The sequence below is a fragment of the Boleophthalmus pectinirostris genome, unplaced genomic scaffold, assembly GCF_026225935.1.
Source record: "Boleophthalmus pectinirostris isolate CB_2022bp ecotype Guang Dong unplaced genomic scaffold, ASM2622593v1 HiC_scaffold_9, whole genome shotgun sequence".
NCBI lineage: Eukaryota > Metazoa > Chordata > Actinopteri > Gobiiformes > Gobiidae > Boleophthalmus > Boleophthalmus pectinirostris.
This window is the reverse complement of record NW_026571541.1, coordinates 26,677,677-26,695,421: the sequence shown is the minus strand read 5'-3', so window position 1 is coordinate 26,695,421 and position 17,745 is coordinate 26,677,677. Positions and strand designations below refer to the sequence as shown.

At 37.9% G+C, this 17,745-nt stretch overlaps 1 protein-coding gene across 1 annotated transcript in view; it reads left to right on the top strand.

The window, feature by feature from the left end:
• The window catches only part of LOC110171881 (WD repeat-containing protein 49-like), a 66,929-nt gene that overhangs the window by 2,125 nt on the left and 47,059 nt on the right, over positions 1 to 17,745 (top strand). The window contains exons 2-6 of the mRNA XM_055166702.1: positions 3,820 to 4,131; positions 11,021 to 11,200; positions 13,579 to 13,662; positions 13,757 to 13,849; positions 16,376 to 16,553. Coding sequence (XP_055022677.1) covers positions 3,820 to 4,131; positions 11,021 to 11,200; positions 13,579 to 13,662; positions 13,757 to 13,849; positions 16,376 to 16,553 — 847 coding nt within the window. The remainder of the gene's footprint in view (positions 1 to 3,819; positions 4,132 to 11,020; positions 11,201 to 13,578; positions 13,663 to 13,756; positions 13,850 to 16,375; positions 16,554 to 17,745) is intronic.

Below are 17,745 nucleotides of genomic sequence, written 5' to 3'. Positions count from 1 at the left end.
ATATTAAGCTTTTCCCAAATCCCGTAGGAAGAAGGGCAATAACGTCTTTCCCCTTGATGAAATTCTCCAAACATTTTCTTTGTTCCGGCTTTAAATCCATGATCTCGGGAATCGTTGACAACACTGAATGTATGGCTCTTTGCTGATTGGCTGGTGCCCGAACTTGCACTTCCGCTGTTTTTGCGAACCGTCTAATGTATTTTGATTCCTAATCTAGTCACTGGAGAGAAATTAAATTGAGCGGAGACACTAGGTGGCGCCAGCCTGGCCAAGCTCCCCTAACAAAAGTGAAGGAAAGGCCAAGGAGGAAATCCACAGATAGATGTGGCTCCTGACCAAACATCAGAAAATAGGGACACTCACCAGTGGATTGATGCACTGTGGGATTGTAGGCAAAGATTACTTGTGGCAAGTATTTGGACCTGTTCTATTTCTCCTCAGTGGGCAGTGTCCTTAGGAGGTCATGAAATGTCTGATTAAAACGTTCGCACTGACCATTTCCTTAGGGGACTGGTTTTCAGTGAGTAATTAAGTAAGTCATTTTCACTTTTCACACACAAAGATGTTTTACAGAGCATTAGTCACTTCAGGCAATTGAAGACATGGAAGCTGCTGGCTGCCATCCAGGCATTGGTCCCATCACAGGCAATGTGGCTTGCGGACTGAAGAGTTTTTGCTGACTGAGTTGACTAGGCTGCTTTGACTGAAAGTTTTGACCTGTGCCCTGGTCTGAATGCAACCGAGGTAGGACACCAAACTTGTAGAACCACTCTTGCACCAGGATGTCTGCCAACTTTGAGGCCCGTTGGTCCCTTGTAGCGAATGCCTGTGTGAACTTGGAAAACACATCATCAAAAAGGAATACATGTATTTTTTTTGCAATAGAAACACCAGTAATTGAATAAATGTAATATAGGTCTACATACAATACCATGCTGTGGAACATTTCAGACAAAGTGACAACACCTACACAGAGAAAAGCAGACGGAGCACCCCACACCAGTAAAATGTTACACAGTGCACCAATAATGTCTGAAAACTTGGTTCAATGTGCAGCCTATAAGAACGAAGCGAGTAAACCGCATACAGCATTCAGAATACATAAAAAGTGGACTCAGGAATTTATAGGACACTGGACTGTTTCACAAGCCGGGCAATGAAAAAACACCAGTAAAAATGTAAGAAACTGCACATTTTACATGACTTTAAATTATAAGAGACAGAATAGGATTGAATATAACATTTCGAACAATGTTATTACAAATCATCTAAAAATGCTAAACAGCGAGCTTGTAAATGTTGCCATGAGGGGAACATTTTAACAGGTGTTGTTGACATAGTGACCTCAAATAAAACGGCGGTTTATTATGACTTGTAAATAGTTGGTGTAGTGTTTGACTGGATGTCTATCAGTACAGGAATCAATACACACCGAAAGTTTAAAGTAACGGTAGTTTAAGGAACTAGCTGAACTTTTGTTTTCTATTTTAATAATGCCTTTATTTTTTTGGGGGGGAAAAAATATGGGTGATGTAAGCAGAGAGTGAGCAGCCAAAAATTATACTCAAAAGTTCTGCTACTTAGACTTAGAATAAGACAAACTTTACATAAAGGAGTGAGTTGTTGTACAGTTGTAGGGAGTATTATCTGTTACATAAGGGTGAGTTGTTGTACAGTTGTAGGGAGTATTATCTGTTACATAAGGGTGAGTTGTTGTACAGTTGTAGGGAGTATTATCTGTTACATAAGGGTGAGTTGTTGTACAGTTGTAGGGAGTATTATCTGTTACATAAGGGTGAGTTGTTGTACAGTTGTAGGGAGTATTATCTGTTACATAAGGGTGAGTTGTTGTACAGTTGTAGGGAGTATTATCTGTTACATAAGGGTGAGTTGTTGTACAGTTGTAGGGAGTATTATCTGTTACGTAAGGGTGAGTTGTTGTACAGTTGTAGGGAGTATTATCTGTTACATAAGGGTGAGTTGTTGTACAGTTGTAGGGAGTATTATCTGTTACATAAGGGTGAGTTGTTGTACAGTTGTAGGGAGTATTATCTGTTACATAAGGGTGAGTTGTTGTACAGTTGTAGGGAGTATTATCTGTTACATAAGGGTGAGTTGTTGTACAGTTGTAAGGAGTATTATCCGTTACATAAGGGTGAGTTGTTGTACAGTTGTAGGGAGTATTATCTGTTACATAAGGGTGAGTTGTTGTACAGTTGTAGGGAGTATTATCTGTTACATAAGGGTGAGTTGTTGTACAGTTGTAGGGAGTATTATCTGTTACATAAGAGTGAGTTGTTGTACAGTTGTAGGGAGTATTATCTGTTACATAAGGGTGAGTTGTTGTACAGTTGTAGGGAGTATTATCTGTTACGTAAGGGTTGAGTTGTTGTACAGTTGTAGGGAGTATTATAGTATGATTGTAGTCCTGTATCTCTCACTTTTTGAGCGGAGCTGTAGGAGCCTGTTGGAGAAAGAGCTCCTCTGTCCCTCTAAAGTCTGGTGCAGTGGGTGAGTTGTTGCACAGTTGTAGGGAGTATTATCTGTCCCTCTACAGTCTGGTGCAGTGGGTAAGCAGGAGTGTCAACAATGGAGGACAGTTTTCCAGTGTCCTCCTGTCCCTCACAGTGACAAATGTCTCAGCTGAATTTCAAAATAATATTATCCACCTCTGATCCAGGATTGGAAAATTACATTTATAGCTATATTGCTATCTTGCCCATTTCCTCCTTGTTTCAAAAGGCCATTTTATACTGTATGTGTGTGTTATTGCAACTTACAGTACAGTACATTATTTATTTATTTATTTATTTGAGACAGGGACAGTGCACAATTTTTGCATTAACCTTAACAGGAGAGATGCATTGTACATCAGCTTGTAGCATTAGTGCTAATTTCCACCTGTCGTCCCTGGCAGATTCATTGATTGATTGTATTTAACTGACCTTGGTTATCAACTGTTCTGGAGACCTATGCAGCATGTTTTGGGTTGATGGAGGAAACCCATCCAGACACAGGGTGAAACATGCAAACAGAAAGGCCCGGGCGACCCAGGGAACGAACCCAGAACCTTCTTGCTGTGAGGCATGAGTGCTAGCCACTCAGCCACCGTGCTGCCAGTATCACTCATTTTTTGTAGGTATGTTGTAAAAGTAACTGTGACAACGATCTCTCTCTGACCTTCTTAAAAATGTAAACTTACATTCACGCAAATTGCACATGAAGCCAACAATAATTAAAAACCCTGTGCCAGAATTTTTCCCATTTATTTGAGCAAAATATAGATCATATTCCAGCTCCTATATGATCTATATATCTATATGATCTTGATGTTTTTTTCTACTATTTTGTTCATACAATAATCCTATTCATATAGAACCTGGCTCCTTTGAGTGGAGTCAGACACTATGGGTGACGTCACACTTACTTAGTCCACTCCTTTATACAGTCTATGGTCTTACCCCAGTACAGATATATTGTCTAAGCAGCTCTTGAGGTCAGATAAATCCACTATATACCATCTGCATCTGATTATAAAGCTTTTTGTTGTCCATTAGTACGTTAGTTGCTATTAGCTTTAACCATGGCAAACCTCTGCTCTGTTCTCTGAAAGCTGTGAAAATTGCTTACAAACTCATGGGGGTAAATAATTATGATGCTCGGAATGCATAAGGTAAGTGAAGAATAAATACTAGTAGAAGAAAAAATAGTTAGTTTTTTTCATATTTTTAAGATTCAATGACAGTTCCCTTAATCTGAAAATGTAAATTAACTGTAAAACTTCAGAATCATTGAATCAAAAAAACATTTCATTCACAGGACTCCTCTGGTTCACCTCGCCCTTTATCCCGCGCTGAGTTTGTATCCGGTGCTCTGTCTCTGGTCGGCCGTGGCTCGGAAGAGGACTATGGTTTCCTTTTTGACAGCGTGGCTCTCAGTCAGGAGCGCAGTGGACTTCTCCTGGACATGGAGGCGCTGAAAGAGGAGGGGGTCATAGACTGGCCCGGCCTCTGCTCTTTCCTCTTACTTCAGCTCTCGGAAAAAGCTAAACGCCTCAGCCAACGTGGTAATGTGCCCCGCTGGAGACCCCCGCGCTCTCTACCCTCCCCACACCGGGACCCCATCCAGAAGGTGAGCAGTCTGCTGACCTCCACAAGTGTAGCGAAGGGAGAGAGGACTGGAGCGTGCAGAACATTTTAAAGGCTTGGTTATGACTTTTTACAGAGTTTGGGAGAAGCTGTGTGTTATTTCATACTAACTTAAAGGTGCATGTTGTCACGAGGGCTGGGTATCATTCAGAAGCTGCCGATACGATACATACCTCGATACATAGGCCACAATACGATACATAACTCGATACATAGGCCACGATACGATACATAACTCGATACATAGGCCACGATACGATACATAACTCGATACATAGGCCACAATACGATACATAACTCAATACATAGGCTACGATACGATACATAACTCGATACATAGGCCACGATACGATACATACCTCGATACATAGGCCACAATATGATACATAACTCGATACATAGGCCACGATACGATACATACCTCGATACATAGGCCACAATACGATACATAACTCAATACATAGGCCACAATACGATACATAACTCGATACATAGGCCACAATACGATACATAACTCGATACATAGGCTACGATATGATACATAACTCGATACATAGGCCACGATACGATACACATCTCAATACATAGGCCACGATACGATACATAACTCGATACATAGGCCACGATACGATACATACCTCGATACATACTCCACAATATGATACATAACTTGATACATAAGCCACAGTACGATACATACCTCGATACATAGGCTACGATATGATACATAACTCGATACATAGGCCACGATACGATACACATCTCAATACATAGGCCACGATACGATACATAACTCGATACATAGGCCACGATACGATACATACCTCGATACATACTCCACAATATGATACATAACTTGATACATAAGCCACAGTACGATACATAACTCTATACATAGGCCATGATACGATAAACATCTCGATACATAGGCCACAATACGATACATAATTCGATACATAGGCCACGATATGATACATAACTCGATACATAGGCCACGATATGATACATACCTCGATACATACTCCACAATATGATACATAACTTGATACATAAGCCACAGTACGATACATAACTCTATACATAGGCCATGATACGATAAACATCTCGATACATAGGCCACAATACGATACATAATTCGATACATAGGCCACGATATGATACATAACTCGATACATAGGCCACGATATGATACATAACTCGATACATAAACCACAGTACGATACATAACTCGATACATAGGCCACGTTACGATACATACCTCGATACATAGGTGACAATACGATGCATATCTTGACACATAGACCACGATACAATACATATCTTGATACATATGATACATATGATATATATCTCGATACAGTTAGCTTTCAATTCAATATGATTCAATACAATATATTTCAATTTGATTCGATATGATTCAATAAAAGATAAATGGCTAAATCGAGACTGTGATACTAAAAGTCTTTGTTATATCACTTCAGTGAAACAGTGAAAATGTCAAATGTGTCACATAAACGAGTTTCCTTTCACTAAACAAGCAACAGAATTTTAGCGCTTTCACAAAATAATTTTGTAAAATATACCAAAAAATACCCTTGGCGATATGTATATCGACACAGCAGCCCATGACATTGATACTGTATCAGCACATTAAACAATACAATACTGTATATTGATATTTTGATATTTTTGCACACCCCTGGTCATCACTCTGCCTGGAATGTTTCACAGTTTGACATTAAACAGCTGTAACTCACATTTATTCATTTACAGGTGGTTTTATAGTTCAAAAATATGTAGAAAAACAGGTGTTCTGACTGTGAGCGGGGGTTGCCTCTCCACAGATCTGACCTGTAACTTGGCCTGGTTTGGTCTCCATGGAGATAGAAAGGTTTACTACCATACTGTGAAACATTTCAGATTTCAGACAAAGCAATATTATCTCCATGGAGAAAAGCATTTGACAGACCCTCCACCAGAAAAGTCATGCAGTGCACCTTTAACAAACATATTTATAATGCATCTTGTGACTTTAAACATGCTTTTGATCACCTTGGTATTTCACAATTAGTAAATTAAAGTAATATCTGCATAATGGAAAATACTCTAGACTTCACTTTCATTTCCAGTTATGCGTTTAGGCACTGATGCTGGTTGATTGTGGAAGATAATTAGTTTCATCATATTTTGAATTTTAAATATCACTTTGAATTTTTAAATGTTTCCTATTGGTCGTTCTCATCTGTGGGCGGGGTTTACATTTAAGTAATAAAAGAGATGAAGTTTTGATGAGACTAATTCTGACCAATCAGATCGCTTCACTACACTATTTTCTGCTTGTTACAAAGCTAGATCGGATCACTTTGGATCAATTGCTTCTGCCTTGACATCTTGAATCTTTCCTGTGAAGTTTTTTCACTGCGAATTTTACACTCTGAATTTTTACAGTTGAATTTGAGAGCCTGAAAATATTTGTGTTGAATATTTAAAAGGAGATCTTTTTTTTATATTTTGAATTTTAAACACTTTGAAAATGTACACTTCAAATTTCAGCAACTAAAATTCAGAATAAAAATATGTTTTTTTCAGAGTTAAAACATTCAATGTGAGAAATTCAGCAGCATTTAAAATTCAAAATCTGATGGAACAAAATATCTTCCATAGTTTATGATTTTAAAAACTGGACTACTGAACCATGGCATGACTCCAGCTCAGTTCATGAAGTTCAAACAATATTATAAAAGGAACAGATAATCAAAGAACAAAACTGAGCAAAATATGTATGCTTTCAACACATCTCTGGGTGTAACTTGACTTTGAGCGGACACCAAACCTTGCTGACTATGAAAGAACTTCCCATTATTAAACACTGAGCTAAGGGGGGGAGATGTTGGGAGGTATTAAGGTCTTGCTCATCAAAACGGCCCACTTCTTCTGAGATAAATGACTTTTTTTTTTGCTTTTATCAATTAATATGTAAATTAAGTGTCTTGTGTAAAATGCTAAGTGCTGGATTAGAATGACAGTGGGCCGTTCTTTAATCTTTCAATCCTGATGACAGTGAAATGTGGTGTCAGTTGTTTTGGAGACGGCGAAAAGTCTGTGACCTCTACAGTCGAAACACGCTCACATATTAAAAGCTCTGTAGGCTACTTGAGTTTTACAGTCTGAAAAATGTGAAAAACAGAAAGAAGGGTTCATTTGAAAAGGTCTGCAGTGGTCCAAAGTTATTCCTCATTTTCCTAACACATTCCTGGTTATTCACAACATTCAGTTTATAAGAGCTTTCCACAACTTTTGAGACCAGAGAGTGAAGTGGTCAAAGTAATATTAATTACAACTAGAATGCTAACAGCACACCAGTCTTAAGCTGCGTCCACACAACAACGCTCCTGGATTTTTATTTTTATTTTTTTGCAGGATGAAAAAAATTTGCGTCCACACACGTGTTGGATCAGTAAATATTCACGTCCAGATGACAACGGAGCATTGAGTGAAAAAGATGTAATACATATGCCACACCAGTATGTGGCGCTTTAAACATGATACAGCCAGAGCCACTTTAAGGTTGTATCAAGGAATAAAGTGTCGTGAGTGTACCACATGCAATTATTAAATACTGAAATTATATATTTGTTTAAATATTGTTAATGAAGTCAAACATCCATCCATCCATCCATTTTCGTCCGCTTATCCGGGGCCGGGTCGCGGGGGCAGCAGCCTAAGCAGGGACTCCCAGACTTCCTTCACCCCAGACACGTCCTCCAGCTCCTCCGGGGGACCCCGAGGCGTTCCCAGGCCAGCCGAGAGACATAGTCCCTCCAGCGTGTCCTGGGTCTTCCCCGGGGCCTCCTCCCAGTGGGACATGCCCAGAACACCTCCCGAGGGAGGCGTCCAGGAGGCATCCGGAACAGATGCCCGAGCCACCTCAACTGGCTCCTCTCGATGTGGAGGAGCAGCGGCTCTACTCCGAGCTCCTCCCGTGTGACTGAGCTCCTCACCCTATCTCTAAGGGAGCGCCCAGCCACCCTGCGGAGGAAACTCATTTCGAGCGCTTGTATCCGCGATCTCGTCCTTTCGGTCATTACCCAGAGCTCATGACCATAGGTGAGAGTAGGAACGAAGACTGACCGGTAAATCGAGAGCTTCAAACAATTAATGCCTAACCACTGAAATCTGATATATATGTTTAAAGATACTGCTGTGAAAGTTGTGTATTTTTAAGGACATTCTTTACAGAGCAGCTGACGTGGGGTCATCCTGGCTGGCACCAAGCTTAAATAGAACTGGCTATAATTGAAATCTGGTGGTCATTCCTATAAACAGAGAGGCTTCAGGGAGGATCCAAGGCTTGAACCTGCTCAACATATCATCTGCCTATTCATACTGATGTTTTATATTTCTGGGTTGAGGGAAACACAGGCAGTCAGATCGCCTGAATTAAGTCCTGTGTAGCTGTAGGCCATCAGGGGAAACGATTTGACCCAGAGCTCTGTATTAGAATTGTATTGAATAGGAAATAAATTCTTTGTGATTTCAATCGATCGATTCCAGTCATTATTTCCTCCAGTGGAACACACTAATACACTGGACACACAATACTACAAAGAATCCGACGCGTATAATTGTGTATGTGTCTCCGCTGGTGTTATATGATATAGTAGATTAAGAGGGTTTGACGCAACAGTGCAAATAAACTTAGAAGCGTCCACAGCACAAACTCAGCTCCATTGTCCACCGTGGTCGTTGTTATGGTTGTTACCTGTTGTTGTGTGGAGTTTTCTTCTGGTCACGTGGCAATAACGGGGTCGCAACGTTATTGTTTTCCAAAAGCTACGGTTTGCTTGTCCACACGACAACGCAACGTCAGCGTTCTCAGATTTCTCCACTCTGGAACCCATTTTCCAAAAACAACAAAAGGCCAAAACGAATAAAAACTTCACCTTTTGACCAAAAAATGTTGTGTGGACACCATCTTATTTCTTAGTCCGCCATGTTCCAAATATAAAGTGAGCATGGGTGCGCTTCTGGCTCCATCAACTCCGTCTCCAATTCACTTTGTATTGAGAAACTGTCGCCCCTCTGTCTGTAACTGCTGCTGTCACCACAGTCACCATATTTCAGCGCGCTTTACATGATCCTGCTGTTTTTTTCTCACTATTTTGTCAGTAATTTAATTTCTATTCATAACATGGAACTTGACTGCAAATTCGCCCCTATTACTGCTAACCGATGAGCTTCATTTGACTGGAGTCGAACGCTGTGGGTGACGTCATTTAGTTACACTCATTTAGTTTACTTCTTTATACAGTCTATGATTTGAAAGGGCAAAAGCATTTTATTTAAAACTCTGGAATTTTCAAAGGATACACTATTTAATACTACACTATTTACACTTCATTCATTAAAAGGATGGCATTTATCTACCGCCACGCTTCACTTTTTACTCCAAGGTTCTGAGAATGAATGAATGTATGGTGGTATTTTAAACATGGATGGAAAAAATGTTTGGACACCACAAAGACAACGATTAATATACAGAATTAGAAGTGTAGGTGTAAGTGCCCTGGTATTGGTTCATGGACTTTGAATACTGTAAATCAAATCATGTGAAATATTGTGCTTGTGTTTAGATTGCCACAGAGTCCCAAGATTGCCGCTTACTATGTGACAGATGGGGCTTCTTCTTGATCCATTGGAAAAATAGTCATTGCCTCATCACACCAGATGTACAAGTTTACACATTTAAGTCAGCTGCCCAGTGAATAAAGACAGCCCTGCCACAGATAAACAGTCCACACTGTTAGCTTGAATAAAACTGTGGAGTTCACATTTTTGTTAGACTTTATTTTTAAAAATCAATTCTTAAAGAAAGAAAATACAGAAAATATGAAAAAAGTGGTTTCTTAGAAATAATCGTTTGTAGACTCATCAAACAACACAACCAAAATAATGAGTAATTGCAGTACTAATTTGTAACATCCTTGAAATTAAGGATGTCCCGGCCAGTTTTTTGGTCCCTGATCCGATTTTTAAATATTTGCCATTCCTGATACTGATCCAGTTTTTTATAAATATTGAAGTGAATTTTGCCCCAGCTGAATACAGTTGTTACCAGCTATAAAAGGGCCCACTTAAAATATAGGTTACAATATTATAATGAATTATTTGGGTTAATTTGTTATAATATTGTAAAAAAATAAAAATAAATAAAAAAAGTCTTAAACTCATCCAGAGCACAGTAGCTTCAGGACATAATGACATAGACAGTGGATGATGTTTCTAAATAAATAATAAATAATAAACAAGTAAAAAGATGCCTCTGTATCTAAAGGCAATGCGTTTTTCACCTTATTATTCATGTTTGAGGGCTGTAAATAGGTGTACACAAAGTAATTCAAATAGCTTTACAGAATAAAAATTAAAATTAAAATCACAATAAAAATACATCGAAACATAAATAATCATCACAAAATTAAAAAGAGGGAGAGACATTAAATTAGAAGAGTGCGGAATGAAGCACATGGCTACTTAAGATATTTACAACAAGTTAGTGCATTTGGCCGATTAGTCCCAAGTTTGGTTATCACTTTTAAGTCTCCGTAAAGATATCGCAGAGGTAAAGCAAATACAGTCTTTGTCATTAATAATTATCTGAGCTGTTTTAGAGCCTCTGTGTTTAAGCTGCTCTTGGTTATGTAGAAGGCTCCTTGCGCTGTATTCAATCTTTTCACCAAATCCAATCCAAGCCGATATTCTAAAAAGTATCTGATCGTGACACCCCTAGTAAAAGTCATGCTGATAAAAATGTACTATAAAAAACATGAATATGATGTCTCTGCTGTTGTTTCTGTGTCCTCCGGTGTGCACAGGTGGTGTACGTGCAGAGCTGGGGGCAGTACCTGAGCGTGAGCAGAGGGGGGACAGTGGGGCTGTGGGACAGAGACGGAGAGGACATGTCTCTGCTTCACACGCTGCCTCTGCACAACAGCACCGTCAGACCCAGAGACCTGTGGGTCACCGGCCTGGTCCTGCTGCACAACCTGGACAAGGTCAGAATACTGCTGTTTACGTGTGTTCTGGTGAAACTACACGGTCAGTTTTAACAGTTTAGCTCACCTGTGTGTCATTGCTCTACCTGGAATGTTCTATAGTGTGACATTAAACAGCTCCATCTTACATTTATTCATTTACATGTGGTTTTATAGCTCAAAAAGTTACAGAAAAGATACACAATGCACCTTTAACATTCTTTTCTGGGAGCCATAAACTCAAATCATTGTTTGTTCTTAGTACATTCACATCTTTTCAGGATTTTAAGTAAAAAAACGTCTCAGATTTGATAAATGAAAAGTAGTGTACACTTCCTTAAGGTTAGGTTAGTTTATTTGTCTTTTCTTATTAAAAAAACACATTGGAAAAACATGTGCCAGATGCTCAAAATGCACCATTACAGATGACATAAATAAAATGAGATACAAAGATTAAGTAGCTAAAATATTAAGGTGCTGCATCAAAGTTCAAATTTTGAGATATAAGCACTGATTTTACTGATGGCAACTGAAATATTGGTGTATTTACAATTACACAAACATTTACATTACATAATAATAGTTCTGTGTTTACATTTTGTGTATTAATTTCAAAACTGATTATTCAATTAGAAATACGTTGCCAGATCTTATTGCTAAAACTCCCTAACTCAAACACTCTCTTAATAATGTGGTGTGTCTGATATGATAACTAACAGCATCCCAGGTTTTGTTGTGATTGTATTGTTGTTTTGAATCCACAACAATGAAAAGCTTTTGCATCTGTGTCTAGTGTTAGACTGTGGAATGATTTGTACCTAGATTTGATAATAATAATGTTCAAGCACAATAACATTTAAAAATACAAAAAAATGGCTTTGATGAATTATGAAAATAGTGAAAAGTGTTAATTCTAATAGGAAGGAAGGTTTAGGCCTGGTTTTAGTCCTGGTTTAGACCTGGTTTTAGCCCTGGTTTAGGCCTGGTTTTAGTCCTGGTTTAGTTCCTGGTTTAGACCTGGTTTTAGCTCTGGTTTAGGCCTGGTTTTAGCCCTGGTTTAGGCCTGGTTTTAGCCCTGGTTAAGTCCTGTTTTAGTCGTGGTTTAGTCCTGGTTTAGACCTGGTTTTAGCTCTGGTTTAGACCTGGTTTTAGCCCTGGTTTAGTCCTGTTTTAGTCCTGGTTTAGTCCTGGTTTAGACCTGGTTTTAGTCCTGGTTTAGACCTGGTTTTAGCCCTGGTTTAGTCCTGTTTTAGTTCTGGTTTAGTCCTGGTTTAGACCTGGTTTTAGCTCTGGTTTAGGCCTGGTTTTAGCCCTGGTTTACGCCTAGTTTTAGTCCTGATTTAATCCTGTTTTAGACCTGGTTTTAGATCTGGTTTAGACCTGGATTAGTCCTGGTTTAGACCTGGTTTTAGCCCTGGTTTAGACCTGGTTTTAATCCTGGTTTAGTTTTGGTTTAGACCTGGTTTTAGCCTTGGTTTAGACCTGGTTTTAGTCCTGGTGTAGACCTGGTTTTAGCCCTGGTTTAGCCCTGGTTTTAGTCCTGGTTTAGTTTTGGTTTAGACCTGGTTTTAGCCTTGGTTTAGACCTGGTTTTAGTCCTGGTGTAGACCTGGTTTTAGTCGTGGTTTGGACCTGGTTTTAGTCGTGGTTTAGACCTGGTTTTAGCCCTGGTTTAGGCCTGGGTTCAGTCCTGGTTCAGTCCTGATTTAGTCTTGGTTTAGTGTCCGGTAATGAGTGGAATTACCAAAAAAATTCTAAATAAAAATAAAAAGGGATATAGCCCAAAATGTGAAAACAGGAAAACCACCATGTAATCCATTTATTTCAACAAAGTAACTGTAATCCAATTACCACTCATTGAAACAGTAACTGTAACTGAATACAGTTACTCATAATTGGTACTCTGATTACATAACTCCAGTACATGTAATCTGTTACTCCCCAACACTGTGTGTGTGTATGTATATATATATATATATATATATATATATATATATATATATATATATATATATCTGCTCTTGTGACATGACTTCTGTTTTACAATTTGCATGTGTAGAATAAAATATATATATAAAAACCATGCAGTAGATGAGCATAGGGCTGCTCAATTATGGAAAAAAAAAATCACTATCATGATTATTTTGGTCAATATTGAAATTATGATTATTCAAATGATTATTTTTTAGTTACACAATGCATTTATTCAACATTTCTCTAACAAAAAACACTTTATTATTGATAATTTAGTTATCAAATTTAGTTTGGAGATTGTTTAAGGCACAAATCGAAAACACAATCAAAATTCAGTTCAACTACACAGCCTTAGATGAGCATGTTACAGCTATTACCACTAAAATGTTACTGGACTAACTTGTTTGCTTGAATCTACTTAAACAGGTAGCTGTATCTTTCACCAGTAAAGAGTTGTGCTTCTATGACATGTGCTCCAAACCAGATTTCAAATGCAAGTATAAGATACAGGTATGTCAATCTGCAATAAAATAATAAAGACAATATGTCCCACACAAACAGTGTCATGTTTCTTTTCAAATGAACATCTCTTTGACTTTTTCAGGGTTTAAAGTTCACTCCTTGGTGCCTGGATTACTGGGCTGACCCCTCCCTCCCGGACCAGGCGGTGCTCACAGTGGGAGACATTGGGGGACAGGTGTGAGGCAGACAACTCTCACTACATCTACATGCACACAAAAACTCAGAGTGCGCTGAATAACTAAATTTAAATGGCAAAAACACGTATATTTAACACTGTCATTTAAGGTAAGGCTTTCTGGGTGTACGAATGTGGGGCTTAAATACCAATCTGAAAAACTTCAAGAAACATTAAGAAACATAACTGTTATTAACATTAACATACACTACTGGTCAATAGTTTTAGAACACCACACAGTTTTTCCAATTATTTTTTTTTTTAACTGTTTGTTTACTCTGTTTACTGTTGACCAAAATGTATTCTAAACTTTTGATTCATGAAAGTGTCCACCTTTGGCAGATATAACACCTGAACACACTCATGGCTCGATCTTTCTACAACAGAAATTAAATATTCTTCAGAAAGTTCTTTCCAAGTCTGTTGCAGAAGGTTTTCATACATATGTGGCACTTGTAGGTTGCTTGGTTTTCACTCTTCTGTCCAGTTCATCCCAAACCAGCTCAGTGCAGTTTAAGTCTGTGCTGGACACTTCATTTTCAATCTTAACATTTTATTCTTTTTTCCTGAGGTAGTTTTGGCAGAGCTTGGACTTGTGTTTTGTTATCTTTTATCTTTTTTTAACCTCTGTCTGTTCAGTCCTTACCTTTGTACCATTTCAGGACTTGCACGACTTGAATTGCATTAAATAAAAAATGGAAAAATTAGGGTGTTCTAAAACTTTTGACCGGTAGTGTATGCAACATTACTATATGTAGTTATGATTACAAAAGTTATTGTTTTTCTCAATGTTGAGCTGATCCATCCAATATACTGTTAAAATCCACACATTACTATACTTAAATTAGTCATTTACATTTACTGATTCTGAAACCCCACACTCTTACTCATAGATACATGTTCTTACAGACACCCACACACACTCTTTATACTTCATCTGCTGTGGACAGTGTTGGGAAGGTTACTTTTAAAATGTATTCCCCTACAGATTACAGATTACATACCCCAAAATGTAGTCTGTAACATAATATAATAAATTACTTAAGGATTACTTTGGATTACTTGGTTTGCTGTGAAGTAGCAAAGACTCGGACATCTTCATGTTTTGTCTGCTAAAAGACTATAAAAAGCTCAGTCTTTACTTACCACTTTACCAAATTAAAAATATTATTGATAGAAGAGGAGGAGACTCGGTCTGCACAGCATGGTTTAGTTCTGTTAAATCCTGTTTGAGACATAGTTTAGACCTGGTTTTAGTCCTGGTTTAGATGTGGTTTAGTCTTGGTTTAGTCCTGGTTTAGATCTGGTTTAGACCTGGTTTTAGACCGGGTTTGGACCTGGTTTGGACCTGGTTTGGACCTGGTTTAGACCTGGTTTGGACCTGGTTTAGACCTGGTTTTAGTCCTGGTTTTAGTCTTGGTTTAGTCCTTGTTTACTCCTGGTTTAGTCCTAGTTTAGACCTAGTTTAGACCTGGTTTAGATCTGGTTTTAGATCTGATTTAGTGTTCGGCAATGAGTGGAAGTACCGAAAAAAAAAAAAAAAAAAGGTATATAGCCCAAAATGTGAAAACAGGAAAATACCTCTGTGTATCCATTTATTTCAACCAAGTAACTGTAATCCAATTACCACTCACTTGAACAGTAACTGTAACTGAATACAGTTACTCATAATTTATACTCTGATTACATAACTCTGGTACATGTAATCTGTTACTCCCCAACACTGGCTGTGGAGTTGTATGCATTTATATTGTATTGTATTGTACTATATTGTACTTATTGTATTGTCCTGTCTTGTCTAATGTCTGCAAGCTTGTTTTATGTTGCAAATTAAATTTAAAAAATTAGAAAAATGGAATTAGCCCCAAAATCTGTCAGGCCAATTTTATACCAATCTACATGCACGCTAAAAAAATGAATAGGGAGGCTAAGAAACATTTAGGTATGTCTAGGAATTTTGCATTAAATCTTTGCAGCTTTAAGTGCTAATAAAAACACTGCCATACATATAACCACACTTTTGGCAAACACAGATACGCAACATCTCATTTAAGTTGAGCATTTGATTTTCAGACATCACTGTCTCTGCACACTGAAGCTCCGTTGGTTTTTACTTTCACTTTAATATAGCGAACCAAAACAATGAAAAAACACAAGCTTGTCCACCGTGGAGGGAGTATATTATATCATGCCTCCTGATCTAAAATGAGTAAGTATGTTGAACACATTTCACATGTCTAATATTTCCCTGGCTGTTTCTTACCTGGTGCAGTTGAATGCCTCTCCTGGCATGATTGGACTACATTGTTGGACGCTGCAGGGATTGAAGTACAATAAGAGTTCTCCAGATATGTTTAGAATTAAACTTAGACAAACTTTATTGATGCATCGATCTGGGAAATTCAAACTTCCCGGGTTTACATTCATTTTGAAATTCTGATTTAAATTGGACTAGGCTTATTATCCAGTCCATTTAAACTTCGTGTGAGTAAAACCTGGGTTAAATAATCTTGTGTCTGTGTTCAGGTCAGTGCTCTGTGCTTTACCTCAGCGCACATCTCCCTGTTCGAGAGCCGCTGGGTGAGGGCAGACGAGTCAGGTGGGGCATCAGACTTAATCCTGTGGGATGAGCTGGTGAGGGGAAGGCACAGCTGCTGCTACGTCGTGAGTCACCAGGCCCACCAGCCCGCGTGGGTCAGGAGAGGTGAGAGAGACAATGTGGACTTGTACCAGACATCAGAGAATATCAGTGCATTCACTGAGTCATGGAAGTGTTTAAGGCTGCTGTGAGATCTGACACATGCAGTATCTTGAGACTCATTTCCACTGGTAACACTAAGAGCTGTTTCAGTCATTTTGAGGTAACAAAACCTGATGAATATATAATACAATACACTTGTATTATATATTCTATATGACTCATTCTCATATTATCATCTCATTTCCAATAATTAACCCTAAATTGGAAGACATCTGTTTTTTTATTGCTGATTACATTCTTAATTCTACATATATGTTTGTATATTTTCACTTTTCTCCTTATCAATTATCCATTAGACTTTATTCAAACATTTACAGCATATATAGAGAGCTCTGCATTATATTGTGTAGTGACAGTTCTGAAGACGGCTTACAACTAGCAGCCAAAACAACAAGATAAATAAACCTCCTGCATTGTCTTTAAAAAGAACCCAAGAAGTTAATATACTCTATGTATGTAAACACATAGACACCACGGGGCATGCAACTATAGGATATGTACACTATACAGTCAGTCTAACATAGATACAAAAATACAAAACAAAAACAAAAACAAATATTTGTAACTACATGTAACTTAATTTAAATCAAGTAAACATATTCAGTAAAAGTGGTTTGGGATTGAAAGAAATTCAGAAAGCAGTAAGTAAGTCAGTCAGTCCCTATTTAGTGGTTTTCACAGACATTTTTTGTCACAAAGACATTCTACAGAGCATTACATTCAGCATTATTCATTCACTCTATACCTATATGTCAATTCTGCACAATCCTGATACACAATTCAAAGAAGAAAAAATTATACAGAAGCCAAAAAATAAAATAAAATAAAATAAAAAATAAAGGTGAAAGAATCACATGAAAAAATATACTCTCAATATACATAATATGGAAGTACCAGTTTAAAAATGAGTAAAAAATATTCCACACAGATTTTAAGACCCATTTAAAGCATCTTAAAGAATAATTAAAGAAAATATAGATGTCTTCTCTCAAGTGTAGTAAAGTAAAGGCAAGGCAAGTTTATTTGTATGGCACAGTTCGTACACGAAGTAATTGAAAGTGCTTTACAGAATAAGAAATGCATTAAAATCACAATAAAAACAAATCAAAACATAAATAATCATCATGAATTTAAA